We start from the raw sequence: 18,974 nt of genomic DNA, 5'->3' as shown, positions 1-18,974 counted from the left end.
ACCACAGAAACCATTGCAAGATTGTGGTCAAAGAGAGAAAAATCAAGCTCTTATCCCAGATGCTTAAAGATTTTAGATACCTGAATATGTCAATGAGAACCTAGAGCAATTTTTAAAAAAGCATGGGATCAATCTCACGTAAATATCAATGTGTTAAGTTCCCTTTACATTTCTGCACCTTTATTTTTACTTATACTTTTGAAAATCTTATAAGGTCTGGAAATTTCACCAGATAAATTGGCCCTTTGTGGATTCTTAAGTAATTAAGTGATGCAATGTTTTGTTCACACCCTGCACACAGGTCTATAGTCAGAAGCTTCTGGAAGTATTTGGAATAAGGGACATTTCAGGAAAATGTGTCACATAAAATAACAGAAGGTACCTCTTTCCCAAGGGATGCATTAGCTGTTTCATTATTCATCTGCCCTTATGTCTGTTTCCTAAGGCAATCAGAGTACACATCTTCCAAACTGTCCACCTTTTACCTTGGCTTGTAGGAAGCAGTTGTGGGGATAAAACATGAAAAAAATAAGTGCATCATGCTGCTTTCAGTTTTTCTTCATTGTTTCTCATATTGTTAATTTATTTGCCTTACACAGTGTTCTTGCCAAAGAATGGGAATATGTCTTCAGCAGAGTGTGACATTTACACTGAGTTGCTGGAATAATGTCTAATGTGAAACTTTATGATTGAGCAACCATGTATTTTGATGACCTGAGGGAAAATGTCGTAGGATGCTGTGAGTGTCAAAAAAAACCTCTTAAAAATATCCACAACATCAAATTGCTGGCCTGTGCTAATAACAGGTAGTGTTGCAGTCAGTCATTAGAAATGGTGCAGGGCACTTCAAACCTACCATCGCAGTACCACAGATTCACAGAATGGTTGGGGTTAGAAGGGAACTCTGGAGGTCGTCTTGTCCCACCTCCCTGTTCAAGCAGGGCCACCTACAGCTGGTGGACTATGTCCAGATGGCTTTTGAGTGTCTGAAAGGACAGAGGCTCCACAACCTCCCTCGGCCTACACTGCCAGTGCTCGGTCACCCTCATAGTAAAAAAGTGTTTCCTTATGTTCAGACAGAACCTTCCATGTTTCAGTTTGTGCCTGTTGCTTCTTGTTCTGTCACTGGGCACCAAGGAAAAGAGCTTGGCTACATCTACTTTACACCGTCCCTTCAGATATTTATATACAGTGAAAAATCCTCCCGAGCCTTTTCTTCTCTAGAAAGAGAACTTTTTCCATTCTGCATTGCTGTCTGCAATCACAATCCATGTTACAAGCATCACCACAAACATTCACTGGGCAGTTATTTGCCCCATTCCTTTCTAAGGAATATGAATATGGTATGTAAGAGCCAACACTGGAACACAGCTTATTATGAAACTAAGAAATGATAGCTTTTGTGACAAGATTTTCTAAGCTGATGAATGAATATCCTCAAAGTTTTGCTTCCCACTTTCAAATGTTTTAGAGGATCTGGTTTTCAGAAAATGCTGAGCCCTTTCTGCTCTTCTTTTCTCTTTTGAATAAGAATCTCACACTTCAGATACCAAAAAATACTATTTCAGATAATGAAACTTAGTTTTCAAATATTTGTCATATAAACAAGGTATACAAGCCTCTGAAGATGGGACATAGTTGTTCTGAATTAAGTAGACAGGTCCTTGATAAAGAGCCACAGATACAGTTGTTTACAAGTCAGTTTCCACTATGAATCCTGTTTAGCTTTTAGAAAATAGAGCTGCAAAGCAAAAACTGCTTTATTCTAGGAACTGAAGTGTACATAAATAGTAGAAAACCACTGGTTCCACTCCACACCATTCATTCACCACCTATTTTCATCGTCTACCTCATCCGTGCTGTGTGAGTTGTACATACCAATGAACATGTAATCCTCATACCTCAAATGTGGAGCCACATGCTTTGCTTCACTTAGGATTACTGCAGCTGCAAAGAAGAAAAGGCCTGAAGAGAAAACAGCAGTAACAGAAAACCAAGTATAACCCCAGCCAGGCTCCAGAATATGGTTAGTGTTATACTCATTTTACTCAGATATCAAGTAAAATTCAGACTACATTCAATACTTTCCAGTTTGCCAGTCAGTTCCAATTACAAGGCACAGCTGTTTAGAACATTTTATAGTCATTTGAAGGCTCTGTATTTAATCTGAATAATTCATAGTATTCGCTAAGAGCATTTGGTATTACTTTCAATTATGAACATTGTCTTTTCAGAATGTAAAGTAACTAGTACATACTTGGCCAGATCTTCTGCCTGCGCAAATTGATGCAGCTTCATTGACTTCAAATAGAGCGATTCCGATTTATGTGAGCAGACAGTGTGGGCTACAGCATAGTTACAATAGCTCTTTTTCGTGAGGTACAAACCCATTGGCATCCTCGGTAGCTCCATGCTGTGGAAAGGCTTAGAAACCCTAAACTAATCCTCCATTTCAGAAAGCCATTCCTGCTCTCCCAAGCTTAGCCATCGAGCTGATACATATATATGCACACATTTGTGTGTTTGTATATGTACACGTGTACGTATGTAACATGATGCATATGCTTTATGTATGTATGTGTGTACACGTGTTCTTCCTCTATATGTTGCACTAATTCTCAGAAGGGGAATGCACGGCTCTTTTGACTGATTACCATGTAGCAAGGATTGGAAAATAAAAGGGGCTGCACAGCCCAGCCTCTGAACTCATGGTTGACAAGTTAGGGAGAGAATGCTTTCTGTGTAATGTAAGAAAGAAAAGGGTGTGGGCCTGTAGTCATACCCCAAGAAACATCCTCCTCCCTCCCATGTTCTTTAGATATGTAATGGATAAAAATATAATAATATAATAGCAATAAATATGTAACGAAGAAATACACAGAAAAATGTGGGGGGTTCACTTTTTTGAAAGCATTTGTTGGGGATTTTTTTACTTCTTTACTTTCAAAAGTCAGCAACTTCCTAATTCATTGAAATGTTCAAATCCTGACAATTTAAACTTTTTAAATTTTTTTTCTTGTACCAACAGTTAAAGACTTGAGAGAAACCTCCCAGAAAATTATGATATTCAGGGTAAGCTAGCCAGTTATAACAAATACATTGCTCCTATTTTTCTAAAAAGCCATGCCAACTGGAATTGTCACTGCTAGAGCATCAGGTTCAGTGTGCAGCTGGTAAGAATTCTGCTTCTTATTTTACCTCTTCTGTAACTTTCCCCACAGATTTTTTGTCCAGTGAGTGCACTACACTGTCCTTAATAGCAGCCATTACCTGTTGCTGAGATGATGGTGCAGGAAACTCTGATCAGCTCCAAATACAGTGAACCCAAGATACAGAATTTTAATTACTCCAAGTAAATCATGAAAAACATCAAGATGAAACTTTCCTGAAGGCAGGTCACTTTCAGGTTCTGTCTCTTAGTCTGCCTCAGTAGAAGTACTGTCTCATATGTGAACTATAATATAGAGGAGAGTGAGATTGCCCTTAACTTTTGCCAAAAGGTGTCATCTAACTATAGTATTTTACAATGTGAGAGGAAAAAAACTGAGTATATATGCATGTCTCATACACTCATTACAATTTTCTACTTCTTTTTGGTAACTTGTTAGCTGTGCTCTTGAAATATATATTACTATAGAGTAAGTTATAGCAACTGTAGGTTGCATGGTTCTCGATGGCAGTTCACTTCTTTCCTGTACTTTTTATTGTCTGTATATCACTTGAAAAACAAATAATCAGTCACCTTCTAGATGCTAGATGACCTGCTAGATGATATAGCCTGTGTAACAACCTGCCCAGCCAGGTGCACTGAGCTGCTACGTCTCATATATTTTTTTCTGAAATCATCCTACTGTAAACAAGGAACTTTATCTGACACAAGAAAACAAACAGAGCTAAACAAAAGAAAAAAACTGCCTGTTTCCTGGAGGAGATGATATTGTCTTACATTCTGTATTGCCTGTTTAGAAAGCTATGTATCTTTAACTCAACATGCAGTGAGATAATTGTCTGTAGCAATCCATTTCAACAACTGTGTATGTGTCATCCTGGTGTAAAAAAGGTCTAAACGGCCCTTTGATCACCATCTGCTGTCCTGTCGGGGTACTGCAGGGCTGGGCAGCCTGCCTTCTCCCGCAGGAGCTGCAGAGTTGACCAACTTCGTGGAGAGTGCCTTCTAATACTCTAGTGCTGGACTTACATTTAAACTGTGATTTTGCATACCCTATATAACGCTCATAAAGTTTAAGTAGAAAGTAGATTTTAAAATAATTCTGAGATAAAGACGACAAAGTATCTCAGTGAAATCGGCACTTCATGAAAATAAGTAGGTTTGGGGTATAATTGTTTCCAGACTTATTTTGGCTCCTTTGGTACCATGTCTTAGATGTTACATAGTTGTTTGCCTAGAGAAGGTTGGTATATGGAGATGGTAATTCCGGTAATTTCAAACAAAAAAAAATCTGGAAAGCCAAGTTTGATAAATATGTATGCAAGTTTGTATATCCTATGCCAATCAAGGACTGGGAGTCCATGCCTTTGAATGGATGTGAAAAATACAATTAGGAGGAGGAAGAAAGAGGACATGGGGAAGAGAATATGTGGAAAAGATGGGAAAAGAAGTAGTAATTAAAAAGGAGAATAACAAAAAGGCAAAATAAGGCTCTCAGAAATGACTGAAGGTACAAACAGAAGGCAATGATGAGAGGGACAGAAGCTGTGGTCTTAAGTTTTCAGTAGCAGCATTAGTAGACACTTGCATTGTAGCTAAAAATGACAAAAATGGACCATGACTCTCAGTAGATGGATCCAAGAGCAGAGAAAAATTATACTAACACCAAAAATATATTTAAAATTGATTATGTGGACTATGTAGTGAGACTTAATGTTTCCCTAAACCCATACTGTGGTACCACAGCAATGTATTTAGGATAGAAGTCTAGGAAGGATCCATTAAATTTTGTTTGCCACTGTAACACTAGGGTTATTAAGTTTATACACTGCCTCAATTGTATCATATGGGCTATGCCAATCTGGTTGTGGTCAGCCAGCAGAAAATTAACTCACTGAAGAAAATTCTTTGCTGGCTTCATGGAGTATTGTTAGGGGAAATAAGAGGGTTTGCTGTAATGTGTATGCTCTGTACCACAAATTAGACCATGGGCCACTTCAGACTGGAGCATAGGCTGTCATTAATGTTGAGTGAGATGTCCACTGTGATTCCAGACCCTTCCCTCTACTGAGCAGAACTGAAACTCAGGGTGGAGTCCTTCATATTTAATGTGTCTCCTGGACTGCCTGGCACCTTACATATGTAATAATCATATTTCATTTTTGTGCCCTTTTGCATTTTACAAAGGATTATCATGACATATGAAGAAGTCCATAAAGGAAAACTTCGGAACTTTCTTGGAGGGGGATATCTCACTTGTTGCTTCACAGAGAGGATAAAAGACCCATATTCCTGACTGGCAGATTTTTTCAGCTGCCAGGGCCATTGACAAACTTTCTGTCAATCTCTCCTACCTGTAGTCACCAGATGGCTTTACATAGTCTTCTTTGGCAATGCTGCCCCACCACAGCTATGAAATTGCCCCTGTTACTGGATGGTTTAGGACCTTGACAATAGTTGCATAGAACACACACAGCTACGAAGCTCAAATCTGGTTTGGGTTTTGGATTTTTTTTCTTTGTAGGGAATGGAGACATGACCAAAAGTCTTATCTTGCCTAAATCTGTAGGCCACAGTGTGAAACTCAATTTATAGTGAATGTTTGCCATACAGTTCTCCCGTAAGTATGAATTTTCATACAAAAGAATTTACAAAGTTAGCATTTTACATCTAAGGTAATCAAATATTTTTGTTAAATTTGACCTGTGCTAGGCTTTTCATAGTGGGTAGCCATCACTGCAGCACTTCACATCTCTTCACATTCATTATATTGGCACAAGATTACTTGAAGAATCTTTCATGGCTTTGGGGAAGTCATGTTAGTTATTGTTAACAATGTATTAAATTTATAAACCTTGATTTAAAATTGATAGGTGAAGTTATGTTATTGATGTCAACAGGACCGGGATTCTAAATGTTAAATGTGGCAAATCAGAATTTGGAGAAATTGCTGCCTTAATCCCAGGCACCTTTAGCCCACTCCCTGTCATCCTAATGCCCTTCTGTTTGATATTTACTTCTTTGGACATTGCTACCTCACTCCTTTTGCAAATCCATGTTAGCACTGATGTCATAAAGTAAGCAGAATGAATGTGTGAAATTGCTTGTAAAATTATCAAATGAAATGAATAGCAAATATGATTACTTTTTTTTTTTAAGTTGAATAAGGAAACTGTCAGCAATGATGCACTCTCGTAATGCTTACTAGAGCTGAACAGTATATATATAAGTCTGTGCAAAAGAGGCAGCTAGGCAGATCTCAGGATCCTCAAGGCTTGCCATAGTTCCAGAAGAGAGAGTAGCAGGTCTTTCTACAACTGCTACATATCACTTCAAAGTATAAAAAGGTAAGATTTATATGAACTACCAGTACAATTTGTTTGAGAAAACTGAGTGCATTGTCTGAATTGTATAGCCCAAAGTTTGCAATAGAGGTGCAGCAAATTGGTGTTTTCTTCTGTGGTTGTACTCACCAAAGTCTGGAGTTAATGACATCATCATTTAAATCTTTTAATGTATTGAATTAGTTCAACAGAGAATGATCCGAAAAAGGGAAATCAACTGTTTGGGTTGCAGAAGCAATTGAGAGAAGGAAGATTAGCCATGAGAACATGAAAGTCATGCATTGTAGAAAGCATTTAAATGTGAGATACATAATTACTGATTTTTATATTTTTATCTCCTTTAGTATCTTCTCTAGAGATATTTAATGAATGTGATTTTTGAAATATTCACTCCTTATAGATACTGCCTAATTAAGAATCAATGGGGATTAAATTAGCAGAATGCAAACAAATTAAGTGGGTTTATATAGACACTGATTTAAAGCTGTCCAAGGCAGATAGATTGTCACTCCATCACCCTACAGATTGCCACTCCACTGCCCTACCTTTAGATTATTTTGTCCAAGCAACTATTTTTTTCATATCACTGTAAGATCTGAAAAGGAAATTATATAGCACAAAAGTAAAAATTAAAGCCTTTCAATAGTTATTGTGATTATTGTATAAAATTTAATTTAGTCTTCCATCCTACTATGGATTTCGTTAGACTAGAACCATTATATTTCACAGAATTTTCCACCAGGCATTACAGCATGGTAGGTAAATTAGATGTAAAGTACATCTACCTGAAAAAGTAATATATTTATAATTAGAAATAAATGCTATTTGCAAACAGTTCCATGTCAATAGAAATCTGTATTATTCATTCATGCCTTTTCATAGGAAAATATTCCCTTAACTATTGTAACTGCATAATTCCTATTTTTAAACAGGAGATACAAATCAGACTTTTGAAAGATTCTTTTTTTGAAAGCTCAATGAAATTAAGCTAGTTAAAATTGCACATAGGTACAAAAGACCTCTGCAGTAATATATATTGGAAAAACTAGCAAAAACATGTTGATCAAAGAAATAATATTCCAGTAAGTTTCCGATCAAGATTTGAGAGACATATTTGTAACATACTTTCTGGTGGTTCAAAGTAAGATGTGTTAATTTTTCATCTCCAATCAGAAAGAAATTAAAACATTTCCATTAGCCTAATATGCATATGAACAAAAATATTTTGTGTAAGATTAGCCTTAGTTTTCCTGCACCTTGACAATAGGATTGCACAGATTTTAGCAGTATCTACTGATGACCTTAATAACTTAGAGCAAATAAAACCTTTCTTCTGATTGGGAAATTAATTGATTAGCAGGAATAAACTAAACAAATATTATTTTGCTGATCATCTCTTTTTCTTTACAAAACAACTTTGTGTTCCCAAGGATAAAATAAAAATTTCTTCTTTAAAAACTGTAGCTTCTTTAACTTGTTGAAAACTGCTGTTGCTGGTTTGGGTTACCAATAGGAAGTACTAAATGTTGAACAAACAAAATTTATTCTAATTTTTAAAAGAACATATTTGACAGAAGTTAAATAGCTTTTGAAAATACTTATTTTATTAATAAGGATTCTCTTACTTGAAAATTGTATTCATTTCAAAAAACTGCATTTATACATCTTTCTTTTTAGTAATGTCCCCAGATTTTGATTCTGAAAAACTTAGAAAGAAGCTAAAACTGCATTTAACTTTAAACATATTCTTAAGGCATAAAGTAGCCAGTGGGACTGTTCCCATCTGAAAGCTTTATAGGACTGAGGCATAAGAGTTAGATCCAAGATATACTGAAATCATCAAAAATCTGTTTACTGACTACAGGAGGCTTTGAATTTGGTTTTTTCATAAAAGTTTTATACAAAAGAATAGCTTTTGGTATCTGATATTGCTATAAGGAGGCTGCATTAATGACTAGACTTTTTCTTTCATTCCACCTCAGTGCTTTAGGTTTATGTCTAATCTGTATCATGGTTTAACAAAGCTACAGGCAGCTGTAAACTATTTTTCTTTAGTTTTTCAGGTTAAGTAAAAGTATACCAAACTGCTAGCATACCATTAAGCAGGGCAAATTTACTTATGTATGGTGCAATAGCCAGACTTTATTCGGTGTCTAGGTTAACTCATTTACAGCTGTATCAGCTAGCATGGGGGTCACTACATTACAATCAAACCATTTTTTTGTCCACAGCAGAGTCATCTCCCAAAGAATAGGCAGAGTTTTTGTTCCAGCCTATGAAATGTGAAATTGTGCATTCTTTGAGATAAACATTGGATGTCAGTGTTGCACCACGAAATTACAGCTCCAAATGAAACAGTGTAAAGTTCAATACTATAGTTAGGGTTACAATAGGACTGACTACATGGCCACCACGGTATTTGTTGGTACTATAGCAGAAAATGTGCAAGTGTAGAAATCAAATGTCATATATCAGGACATACAGAAGGCAGAAAAGAGTCTCCATACATGCTGATGAAAACATGAGCAACACTGACAGTGGCTTCTGGTGGAGAGAAGGAAATTGACTCCATTGCTTAATAGTACAATCCACCAGAAAATCTTATATTCCATTTCTTTTCATGGTTTTGATTAAGATTTGATTAAGACTTTGATTGCCTTAAATATTTTGATACTGACACTGAGGTATTCTAGTAAAATATTTATATTATTCATCAAGATTTTCTTAAAAATTAGGCCTTACAAAGTACCAGAAGCAATGCATTCTTCCTAATGATAAGTAAATTCCTGCCAACAGTCAAGCTTTGCATCTCCAACTATAAGTTATTTTATAATAAAAGGAAGGAAGAAAGAGATTTAATAAAAAATCTGCTCTGAAACTGGGCAGGCTACTGGCGCAGAGTAGAAGTCTTACAGCAGTAAGTTTTTTGATGCAGAAGTTTACTTTTTCAGAGATGTTCGTATAGGCCCCCCCCATCCCCCATTTGCACTGCTCAGTGCAGAGCCAGCTCTAAATCTCAAGACAGAGTAATCTGCACCTTCTCTACACATCATTCCTTCATAACTTTCTTATGGCTTCCTCCAAGCCATAGTATATTTAAATTCAGCCTACTGTGACAAGGCATTAAAATAGAGAATAGATATGTTTTCAGTGAGACTGCCTTATTTTATAAATTATTGAATTTCAATAAATAACTCCTCCATTACAGCCAGAGGATTTTGGTGGAGATTATTAGTGGAGAGGGTGGTTTTTCCTGGGTCTTACCTTGCCAGCTACCACTTTACTTCAGTGCACTCATCTTTCCTATCTCCCCTTGTTTTTCAGACTGTAACATAAACCTCCATAGGAAAGTGTCATGGATGACAGAAGGGGTCTTTCAAATACACAAATATCAGTTCAAGTACATGATGAAATTATTTCCAGTGACATTTTGCTGATGTGAACTCATTGCAACTTCTGTTGCTTTACAGCAGGTTAAAATTGTGATCCACACTGATTTTAAAGTTAGAACAAACAAGCATTTAGCCATTGAATGAATGGCATACTCGATTTTTTGTCAAGGTCAAAAGTACCTAACCTAATTTTAAAATCTTTTCCTTTTCTATACATTCATTCCATAAATTAAAGTGATCCAAAATAATTACAAATAAACAATATATACTAGTTGATTTTGTAAGTAGATTTCCTCTCATTTCCTGTTTATGCAAAGCACTTTTGAGTCTATTAGCCATTAGCTGCTCATAGTCCCTTTTGCATAGGGTTTTGTGAGCCTAAAGTGAATAGCATTTCTTTGTTCAACAGAGTTTGGCCGATAGGGGATCACGTGTCAATAGACTAATACTACTACAGTAAATAATGAAAATTGTAGCACACATAATTAGGGGATTAGAGAATGCCTTATTCCCATTGGTAACTATTCACTAAAAGTTAGAACTGTACTACTTGCATAAGTAAAGCAGTCATTAATGCAAGTAAGGGAATCACAGATTGGCTGTGGATCACCAAAGTATTTGTACAGACTGTAATACTCTAGTTTACATTGAGTAATCGCACATTAAAGTCAGTGAGACTGGTCAATTTATTCCAGTGTGTGTGATGAAGACACATGTAATAATGTAGCCATTTCTGTTACATGGTTGAAGCCAATAGAATGACCTGTAACAGTAAGAATTACATCTGGGAGACAATGTTTTCTGCTTTGGTTTACCATTAATATGAACTATATACCCCACATCTTGTATATCCCATATAGTCCCATAATGGAAGCCCTTAAGCCGAAATAAAGTATCATGTCAATAGTGCAACAAGCAAAACTTGCCATATCATGTCATTAATTGAACACATGCCAGTGTGTGGTTTGGTGGTTGTTTTTTTCCTAAGGATTCACACCTATTAATAAGTCATCATTAAGTCCAGAGGCCTACTGCTGCAATGTCTGTTATTTTAAAAAAAAAATTTTAAAAGGAGGGTGGAGGGCCAGAAGGAAAGAATGGAGAGGTGCTAATGTGACAGTATTCTTGACAGATTTGCTTTATCTTTTGTCTAGTGAATGAGCTGGAAAAAATAAAAGTCACACCAATACCCTAGTTTTGCAATAAAACAGTATTGTAGAAACAGATCTAATGTTTGCCATCAGCAGTACACAGAACAAAGGAGATACAGACCTTTATCTTCGTATTACTGAAGAAAGTGAGGATGCAGTTGCTCTCAGCTCACCTTGCATTCTAGAATAGAGACTAGAGCCTAAAGGCTAGAAAAGTCTATAGAAAAGACTATGTCTTTTGAATGCCTACCCAAGGCACTACAGTTTCCATCCACTGGACATGGACCCTGTCCTCACAGGTTCTCAATATCATCAAGTTTAGATCAGCATTAAGGATGTCTCTTTTCAATGTAATTGATTCAGATATATGTAAAGATGATTACATTTTTCTTTGTTGCCATATTTCTGTTTTGACAGGCAATGAAAATGAAAAGTGTTTATTTTATTGCTGGGCTTCTTTTAATGATAGTTCAAGGCAGCTGGCAAAATCCTCTTCAGGATACGGAGGAGAAATCAAGGTAAATTCTTTAGATCAAACTTCTAGAAACATTTGGCGTGAACTTTTTCTTATAGTTTGAAGCAAAACACACTGTGACTTAAAGATAGTTTCTTGTATACTATTACACAGTACTTAATCTACCATTGGAATTGGCAAAAGGTTTTCATATTGCAAAGGATAGCATAGAAGTTTTTGGTATTACAAATAGCTGCTTTAGTTACCTAAGAAGACCTTGTAATTGTGCGGTATCCAATCCATTATGTTGATTCATTTTACTAGCCAGCTAGTGATCAATATGCCACTTGCTTTTACTTTGTGAGAGTCTAAAACAGTATTTTTAAAAGAAAAGTCAATGCACCTGTAGAATGTACTATAACCACTGCCAATTAACAAGTTATAAACTTTTCACAGATCATTCAAAGCTTCCCAGTCTGAACCATTAGATGAATCTAGACAGCTGAATGAAGTGAAACGTCACTCACAAGGCACATTCACCAGTGATTACAGCAAGTACTTGGACACTAGACGAGCTCAGGACTTTGTGCAATGGTTAATGAGCACTAAAAGAAATGGGTAAGCATTTTGGTCACATTGCTATAGTTCTTCACATACAGAAACAGCCAAAAATCTGGCTGAATGCAGTTTCTTAATTTCAGCTTCCCATCACAGACCATGCATAACCCTCCAATAAGTAAAGTACTTAAGGAAAAATTATATATCATTTAATAATATATTTATTTATATAATTTAATAATATATAATTTATAATAGATACACACAATTAATATGTTATTAAAAATGGGGAATATATGCAAAATCAGTCAAAAGTATTTGGATAAATCAAGTGTAGTATCAGTGTATTAGCTGATATGCCGTCTAAAAAGACTATCTCAGCTTCTTTGGGACAGATTGTTTCAGTGAATGAATTAAGTTCAATAGGAATAAGATATGTAAATACAATTTGAACATCTGGGCCATTGAGCCTTAATAAAACTTTCCTATCTATGGGTACTCTAATCTTGAAGTTTCATTTGTGAAAAGGGAGCTAAGGTTTAAGTTTTGTTGACCACTGGATACTTTACCGGTATCACAAGTATAATGTTAAGGCATGAGTTGGCATGTTTTTTGAAAATACAAGCTTTGATTAAATACAAGCTACCAAGCTGAGAGCAAGAATAATGTAAAAGCATGTAAGTCTATGCCCTGTGTTCTAGAGAAGGTATGTCCACAGAATCCAAAAATCTCTTATATTAATGCTTTTAAATCCCTATGGAAGTCTTTAAAGTAATGATTTCCAGATATTGTATTAACTTAAATTTATAAGCCCAAAATTATTTGTAATATTCATCTATCAGTCATGGTTGTTTATCATAATATTTAAATAATAACCAATAAAGTCTTATCAGTTTATGCATGCTCTGCAATGTACTGGCAATAATGATCTAATGACTGTGGAATTCCACTGCAGCCAACAAGGACAGGAGGACAAAGAAAATGACAAAATCCCGGACCAGCACTCAAGGTATTCTAGTTGCCACAACTTGTTACTCAAAACCAGTTTGAGCTCATTTTCTGTTAAACAAGAAAGAAAACTAGTATTCTTTACAATGTTACCATAACCCAAAAAATACCTATCAAAAGAAATTATCTCGCACCTACTTTTCACAAGGAAAGAGGAAATGCCTCTATGTTATTTACTCCTGTACCTGTGTTCGACAGCTGTGTGCAATGGCTTCAAGGAATGCAACAGGATGAGAATAGATTTCAGGAAAGGACATTCCAAGTAATAAAGGAGAGTAGAGAATAAGATAAAAAGAAAAACTTGGTATAGAAAAAGGCTGAAGAAAAAAAAACTTGTTATGTTGAGGAAAAGAAAACCAGTGAGAAGACTAATGGAAGGAAAATGGCCAGGCAGCAATTTGCAGAGAGCTGATAAAACATGATACAATGCTCAGCCCTAAGCACTCAGTCCCATGTTACATAAACCACTCGTTACAGGAAAGGAGAGCACAAGACCTGCTGGAGGCCGGAATTTTGTTTCTTGACAATGTTTTTGGATGGGGTTGGGCAGTTGGAAATTTGAAACAAATAAAACAAAACCCCAGTGTTTTTGCAAAACAGATTGAAATACCTATATTCATTCTTCTTTTTGTCAGAAATTCCAAAGAGGATAGCCCGGATCACGAAGATCCTTCCATTCAAAACACAGTCCATATCAGTAACAAATCTGTAATAAAGTTTCTGCTTCAATGAAACAGCATATCTCAACAAAATTAATGTTTCATCATAATGTTCCAAACAACTTTAGTTAGCATGCTGATGAAGAGTGCAGATGGTACTAAATTAGGAGGAATGGTGAAATCCCAAGAAGATAAAAAATAATAGAAAGAGCTAAAGGCCCTGAAAATTGGGTGGAAATTAGCAAATTCTGAAATAGAAATTCTAGGGAACTTGTTTGTGGAAAATTTTCCATAATATGTCTACTTCTCAGTGCAGCTTGCCTTACGAAGGGGCACTGTGACATAATTTTGTGCTATATCAGAGAAAGAAGCGCAATAAGGTATAGGGAGGGAGAAGGAAATCATCTTTCTCTATTAGGCTGAGAAGATGACCAGGCTTGAAATTGTTCCAAGATTATCACTTGGTCAGAATGATGATTAAAAGGGTGTTCACAAAACAATTCAAAATGTAAATTCAAAAGGAATTAAGTCTGAACAGTTTGGCTAAGAAATAAAGAAGACGAAGGTAGGAGGAGTGGCTTAATGGAAATTTTTAGGTTAACACAAGAGGTAACAAGAAATATGTCTGTAGAATACAATACAGTTTGTTGATCATAGCTAATTGATTAATCTAGCAGACCATTCCAATGCAGCTATATTTGCTTTCAGCACCTGATTTGATTTGTTCAGAACTAGTTCAGGCATCTCTGCACAAAACTGTATTGCATAGCACAGACAATGCCTTCAGAACTGAAAGATATCAAGAAAAAAATATCAAGGGTAATTTGAGAAGCAAAAAAACCCCTGTCCCTAATAGGAAATGCTAGTCTGGTGGGTGGGAAATAGAAATCAGTAAAGGTTGAAAAAAAATTAAGTCATTATGCAGCCTGCTTCTAGAGTATTGCTCTTCTTTCAGCAATGCGATCTCCAAACGTCATGCTGAATTTGAGAGACATGCTGAAGGCACCTACACCAGTGATATCACCTCCTATTTGGAAGGTCAAGCTGCCAAAGAGTTCATTGCTTGGTTAGTGAATGGACGAGGAAGAAGAGAGTAAGAATCCATCCATTCCTATTATTAAATTTTGCCTTGCTTTTGAGGTTAGAAACCAACTCTGATGAAACCTTGATGTGTTTTTGATCATTCTTGCTGTACTTCATGTTTTTCTTTTGTAATAGAAGATATTCTGTGGGTGTTAGACTACCACTTTAAAATATTAAGTTCAAATACAGATTAAAACAAACCTGTTCACTATGCTGTTACACTCTAAAAGGTCAAGTTATATTTAAGCTGAATATATTTAAAACTAAACCAAACATTCCTCTACCACCTTTCCCCCTTCACATAACATTGCTTACAGTCTCCTTAACTATCATTGAAATGATTCAAGTCAGTGTCATCTTAAATTACTTTCTCTTTTTTTCCTTTTCACAGTCAATCTTTTCTTCTGCAATATTTCCAAGATTAAATTTGTACCAATGTCATCAGCTGTACTCTATGTGCTGGTGATCATTCCCAGCAGTAACTGATGACCTCTTTGACTCTTCCCATGCCCCCAGAGTCTCCCCAAGTTGCTGCTGCCAAAATAACGATAATTTCCTACAACTGTGACTTATTTTCCTTTTTAAGACACCTCTACTTCTTTTGCTATTGTTCACAGTTTCCTGCACACCGTGCTCCACTGTTTTGACCTACCTATGTCTCTGATTTTTTCCATTAATATCATGTTCTCCACATACTCATTGCAGATTTCTCAAGCCTATTCACTTCATCTATTCACTCATGACTTTACATCTTTTTTTATGAGAGTCTTACACTTAGAAAGGCCTTACCTTCAGTCTCTGCAGGCACCTTCTATCTCATCATATTTCCAACTCTGCATGTGTAGGAGCTACACAATGCACATGCCACTCCACACCTTTTAACTGTTCTGTACTTATTTATGCCTTTAGACTGTAAGCTCTTTGGGGCAGGGATTTCAGTTCATCCTCTGATTATATATGCTACCAGCTGTAAAGTACTATGTAAGTCTCTCGCACTATATAAAAATAATAAATAACAATAACAATAAAATATAATCTGTAAGACAAGATTGTGTGTTGTAGTCAAGGAAGACTAAATAGGTAAAAGTAAATTTTGTAAATAATGACAATTGCCTGAAAAAACAGAGTTAAATAAATGAGGTCAGCTATACAGAGAAGGGAAAGGCTGTTGCCTCTTCATAGTGATGTTCAGATTTGCAGTTGTTTTTCTGTCATATTTTATTTTCATGAGCAGAAATAGGGTATTTCAGTATCTGTAAGAGACAGAGATTACAACCTAGGTGTGATAGGAAGCTAAGCTTAGAAACCTAGATGGATAATTAAACGCAGACTACCCTTCTGCTTCCCAATATTTAGTATTACTTGTGGTCAAACTTATATACAGCCTTCCCTGAAATTATTGCATGAAAAGAACCAGTCTGCCTGTCATTGATCCCAGAGCACAGCATGCTTCTGTGTCAGCCCACCTTAAAGGAATTCATTAAAATCTGGTTTTGATGGGAGGAAACAAGAGAGGAAAGTTTTCTAAACCAGGCCCTTGGCATAATGGTATTCCAATGGTCAAAAAATGATAGAGCAAGAATGAGGATCTGATTCCAAATATAAAATGCTATTGTACAGCAAACAAGCACATAGATTTTATACAGGTGTTGTAATTGAGTTATTCTAAGCACCCCAAAAAGTTGCTGTTCTTAATATCTAAATACTTATGCAATCTAATTGTAAGTATATAACTAGGGTGTAAGTCCACTTAAAACAGAAAAAACTTATGAAAATTTGACTAATGTTTTAATAGTGATATTTCTTAAATAGCAATTCTTAGTAAATCTACTTTGAGTTTCATTAATGTCTAGTCTACTTGGCACAGACATTACAGACTGAGATATGTTTTTGCTTGTATGGCTTTTCCAAAAAATGCTAGAAAGGAATTTAGACTCACGTGAAGTAACAGTCCTCATCTGGTAAAGGGAGACTTCCATGTTTTATTCTGTTGTTAAAATAATGCTTCAAAAGATGTTCTGATATACATCGAACTGTACTGAGCCATAACATCATGCTCAACGCTTAACTGCTTAAAATCACTGGAAATGTGCAGTGTATTAGAATCCTGTAACGAGGCCCTTTTAAACAGTTTGTTTATTTTGATCTGCAAATTGTTTGATAATTTCTTCCCTTTAAAGTTTCCCAGAAAAAGCTCTTGTAGCTGAAGAAATGGGCCGAAGACATGCAGATGGCACTTTCACGAGTGATATCAACAAAGTCCTTGATGACATGGCTGCCAAAGAGTTCCTAAAATGGCTGATTAACACAAAAGTTACTCAAAGGTGCCTGAATTTTTATTGTGTTATTCTTAGTATACTGGAGTTTTAGATGTATTTGTCACACATAGGGAAAACATTGCTAATTTTTCTCTTAACTATTGACATCTCTCTAACTGTGTTACAAACTTTATTACAGACAGTACTGAACAATGATAAGACACTAAACAGAACTCATTCCAAATATAATTTGTATTTTGTATCAGTGTAAACCTATTTAATAGTTTCCTATTTAAATTGAGGGGAGTTTTGCTACTGAAGGTTACCAGAAGTGAGGTCATATTAAATTATTGAAAAATAAAACTCTCCTTTGCATGGGCATTATAAGATAAGACATTTTTATTGGTAAAATTACACCAATTTGAATATTTCTTTAAAGACCATGATGCAAAACAGTGCCTTAAATTGTGGCTTGTCATCAGGCAATAGGGTACTGTAATCTGAGCTCCTGATAGCTAACTATTTAAGAACCCTGCTTTAGCTTGCCTGTATATAGGCAAATCCTGTTGGAATTGCAACATTTTCTACCTGAGCTCTGCAAACAGGTTAATATTTAAGAATTATTTGTAAACATTAACAAAGCGTTTCAAAAATAATAAAATGCCAAATCAAGGCTCATGTGAGTGGTCAGATTTTTTTAAATGTTGGATGTCCACTCTGTAAAAATGAATTACTTCTAGTCTTTTGACTACTGAAGCACCCAAAATGACTAGTTGATCTTGGAAATCTGAAAAAAAACATCATCTCAAAAAATTTAGAAGCTATAGGTAAAGTACAGTTTTTATTAACTTTTTAATATTTTTGTGTTTGTAGTTCAGTGTTGAAACAAACAATCTATTAGAAACTATTAAAACCCTTTTCCTTTAGGAATAATTGTTTTCAATCTGTTATTAGACAGAGGCATTGAGGGGTCTGTGGAACTAACATCTGCTAACTCTTAAACAGAAAAAATATGTTCCACACATATTTCATAAATCTTGGGAGATTTATAATATGTCCTAATTGCTGCTGCTTTCTTTTACAGGGACCTTTTGGGAGAATACCAGTAAAAATGCAGAATAAAAATGGGATAAATGAAGATCTTCATTGCATCAACTGCCAGTTATTAAGAGATTCTGAAATCTGTATTCTGTCATTTACATTGGGTGTAACAAAGCTATGTCACCTTGCATGCCAGGAAATAATTGTACTATAGTTTAGTGTTGCCAAAGGTTTATATATGGAAAACTTATTGTCTAAGGGATGGTTATCTTAACAGCTTTAAGACTATGAAAGTTCCATATCTTCATATTTTCCATTTATTAGGACTGAAGTAACTCCATTTATATTTAATGATAAAATTATTTTTCTAAAAAGTTGACTTCTACACACAAAGGATTCAATCACCAATTATATGTGTTATTTGTAAGGGGCTGGCAGTTACAAATGCCTGAGAAGTGAATATCCCTCTTAAAACCTTTGTTATAAAAAGGCTAAGCTTTAAGGATATTAAATGATAGCCTTAAATAAATTTTTTCAAGCTTCTTTTCTGTTGACTTTTCATGTGTATATCACTTGTGCCTCTTTGCACTCCATTTCATTTTATTCTAATACTGTAGTGTCACTGAGATCTTAGAAGTGGTTTGTTCGGAATGATAAAACAAACTCAATATTTTGTTTTGTCACATTTTCTCCATAATAATTCTCAGAAAAGAACTATCTGAACCTTGAATTATCTTTAGTTGAAAAAGAAATCATGTAAGATGAAGCCAGAGGGGGAAACAAGACTTAACAGACAAGTATTCTTCATTAGCATAAATTCTTGTTTCTCAGCAAAAGCAGGAGGACAGCTTTGAAAA

At 35.5% G+C, this 18,974-nt stretch overlaps 1 protein-coding gene across 2 annotated transcripts; it reads left to right on the top strand.

Annotated features, from left to right (window-relative positions):
• The first annotated feature begins 542 nt into the window (after window positions 1-542).
• On the top strand, window positions 543-18,660 carry GCG (glucagon). 2 transcript variants are annotated; one of them, XM_069781248.1, is made up of 9 exons: window positions 543-739; window positions 3,029-3,173; window positions 5,694-5,789; window positions 11,474-11,574; window positions 11,967-12,128; window positions 13,024-13,077; window positions 14,691-14,828; window positions 16,999-17,142; window positions 18,161-18,660. In XM_069781248.1, the coding sequence occupies exons 4-9, from the start codon at window positions 11,477-11,479 to the stop codon at window positions 18,183-18,185; spliced, it is 621 nt and encodes a 206-aa protein (XP_069637349.1). In that variant the 5' UTR covers window positions 543-739; window positions 3,029-3,173; window positions 5,694-5,789; window positions 11,474-11,476; the 3' UTR covers window positions 18,186-18,660. The 2 variants fall into 2 exon arrangements, with proteins under 2 accessions (XP_069637349.1, XP_069637347.1); XM_069781246.1 differs by lacking the exons at window positions 543-739; window positions 3,029-3,173; window positions 5,694-5,789 and adding an exon at window positions 6,208-6,516.
• Window positions 18,661-18,974: the final 314 nt, after the last annotated feature.

The sequence above is a fragment of the Haliaeetus albicilla genome, chromosome 4 (assembly GCF_947461875.1).
Source record: "Haliaeetus albicilla chromosome 4, bHalAlb1.1, whole genome shotgun sequence".
Classification (NCBI taxonomy): domain Eukaryota; kingdom Metazoa; phylum Chordata; class Aves; order Accipitriformes; family Accipitridae; genus Haliaeetus; species Haliaeetus albicilla.
The sequence above is the reverse complement of the archived record's forward strand: the minus strand, read 5'-3'. Positions and strand labels throughout refer to the sequence as shown.

Bases quoted from the DNA above. Each gene is read 5' to 3' on its own strand.
- GCG (XM_069781248.1), top strand. From the start codon at position 11,477: ATGAAAATGAAAAGTGTTTATTTTATTGCTGGGCTTCTTTTAATGATA. The intron at 13,078-14,690 runs GTATTCTAGTTG...CTCTTCTTTCAG, and splicing joins ATCCCGGACCAGCACTCAAG to CAATGCGATCTCCAAACGTC. The intron at 14,829-16,998 runs GTAAGAATCCAT...TTCCCTTTAAAG, and splicing joins AATGGACGAGGAAGAAGAGA to TTTCCCAGAAAAAGCTCTTG.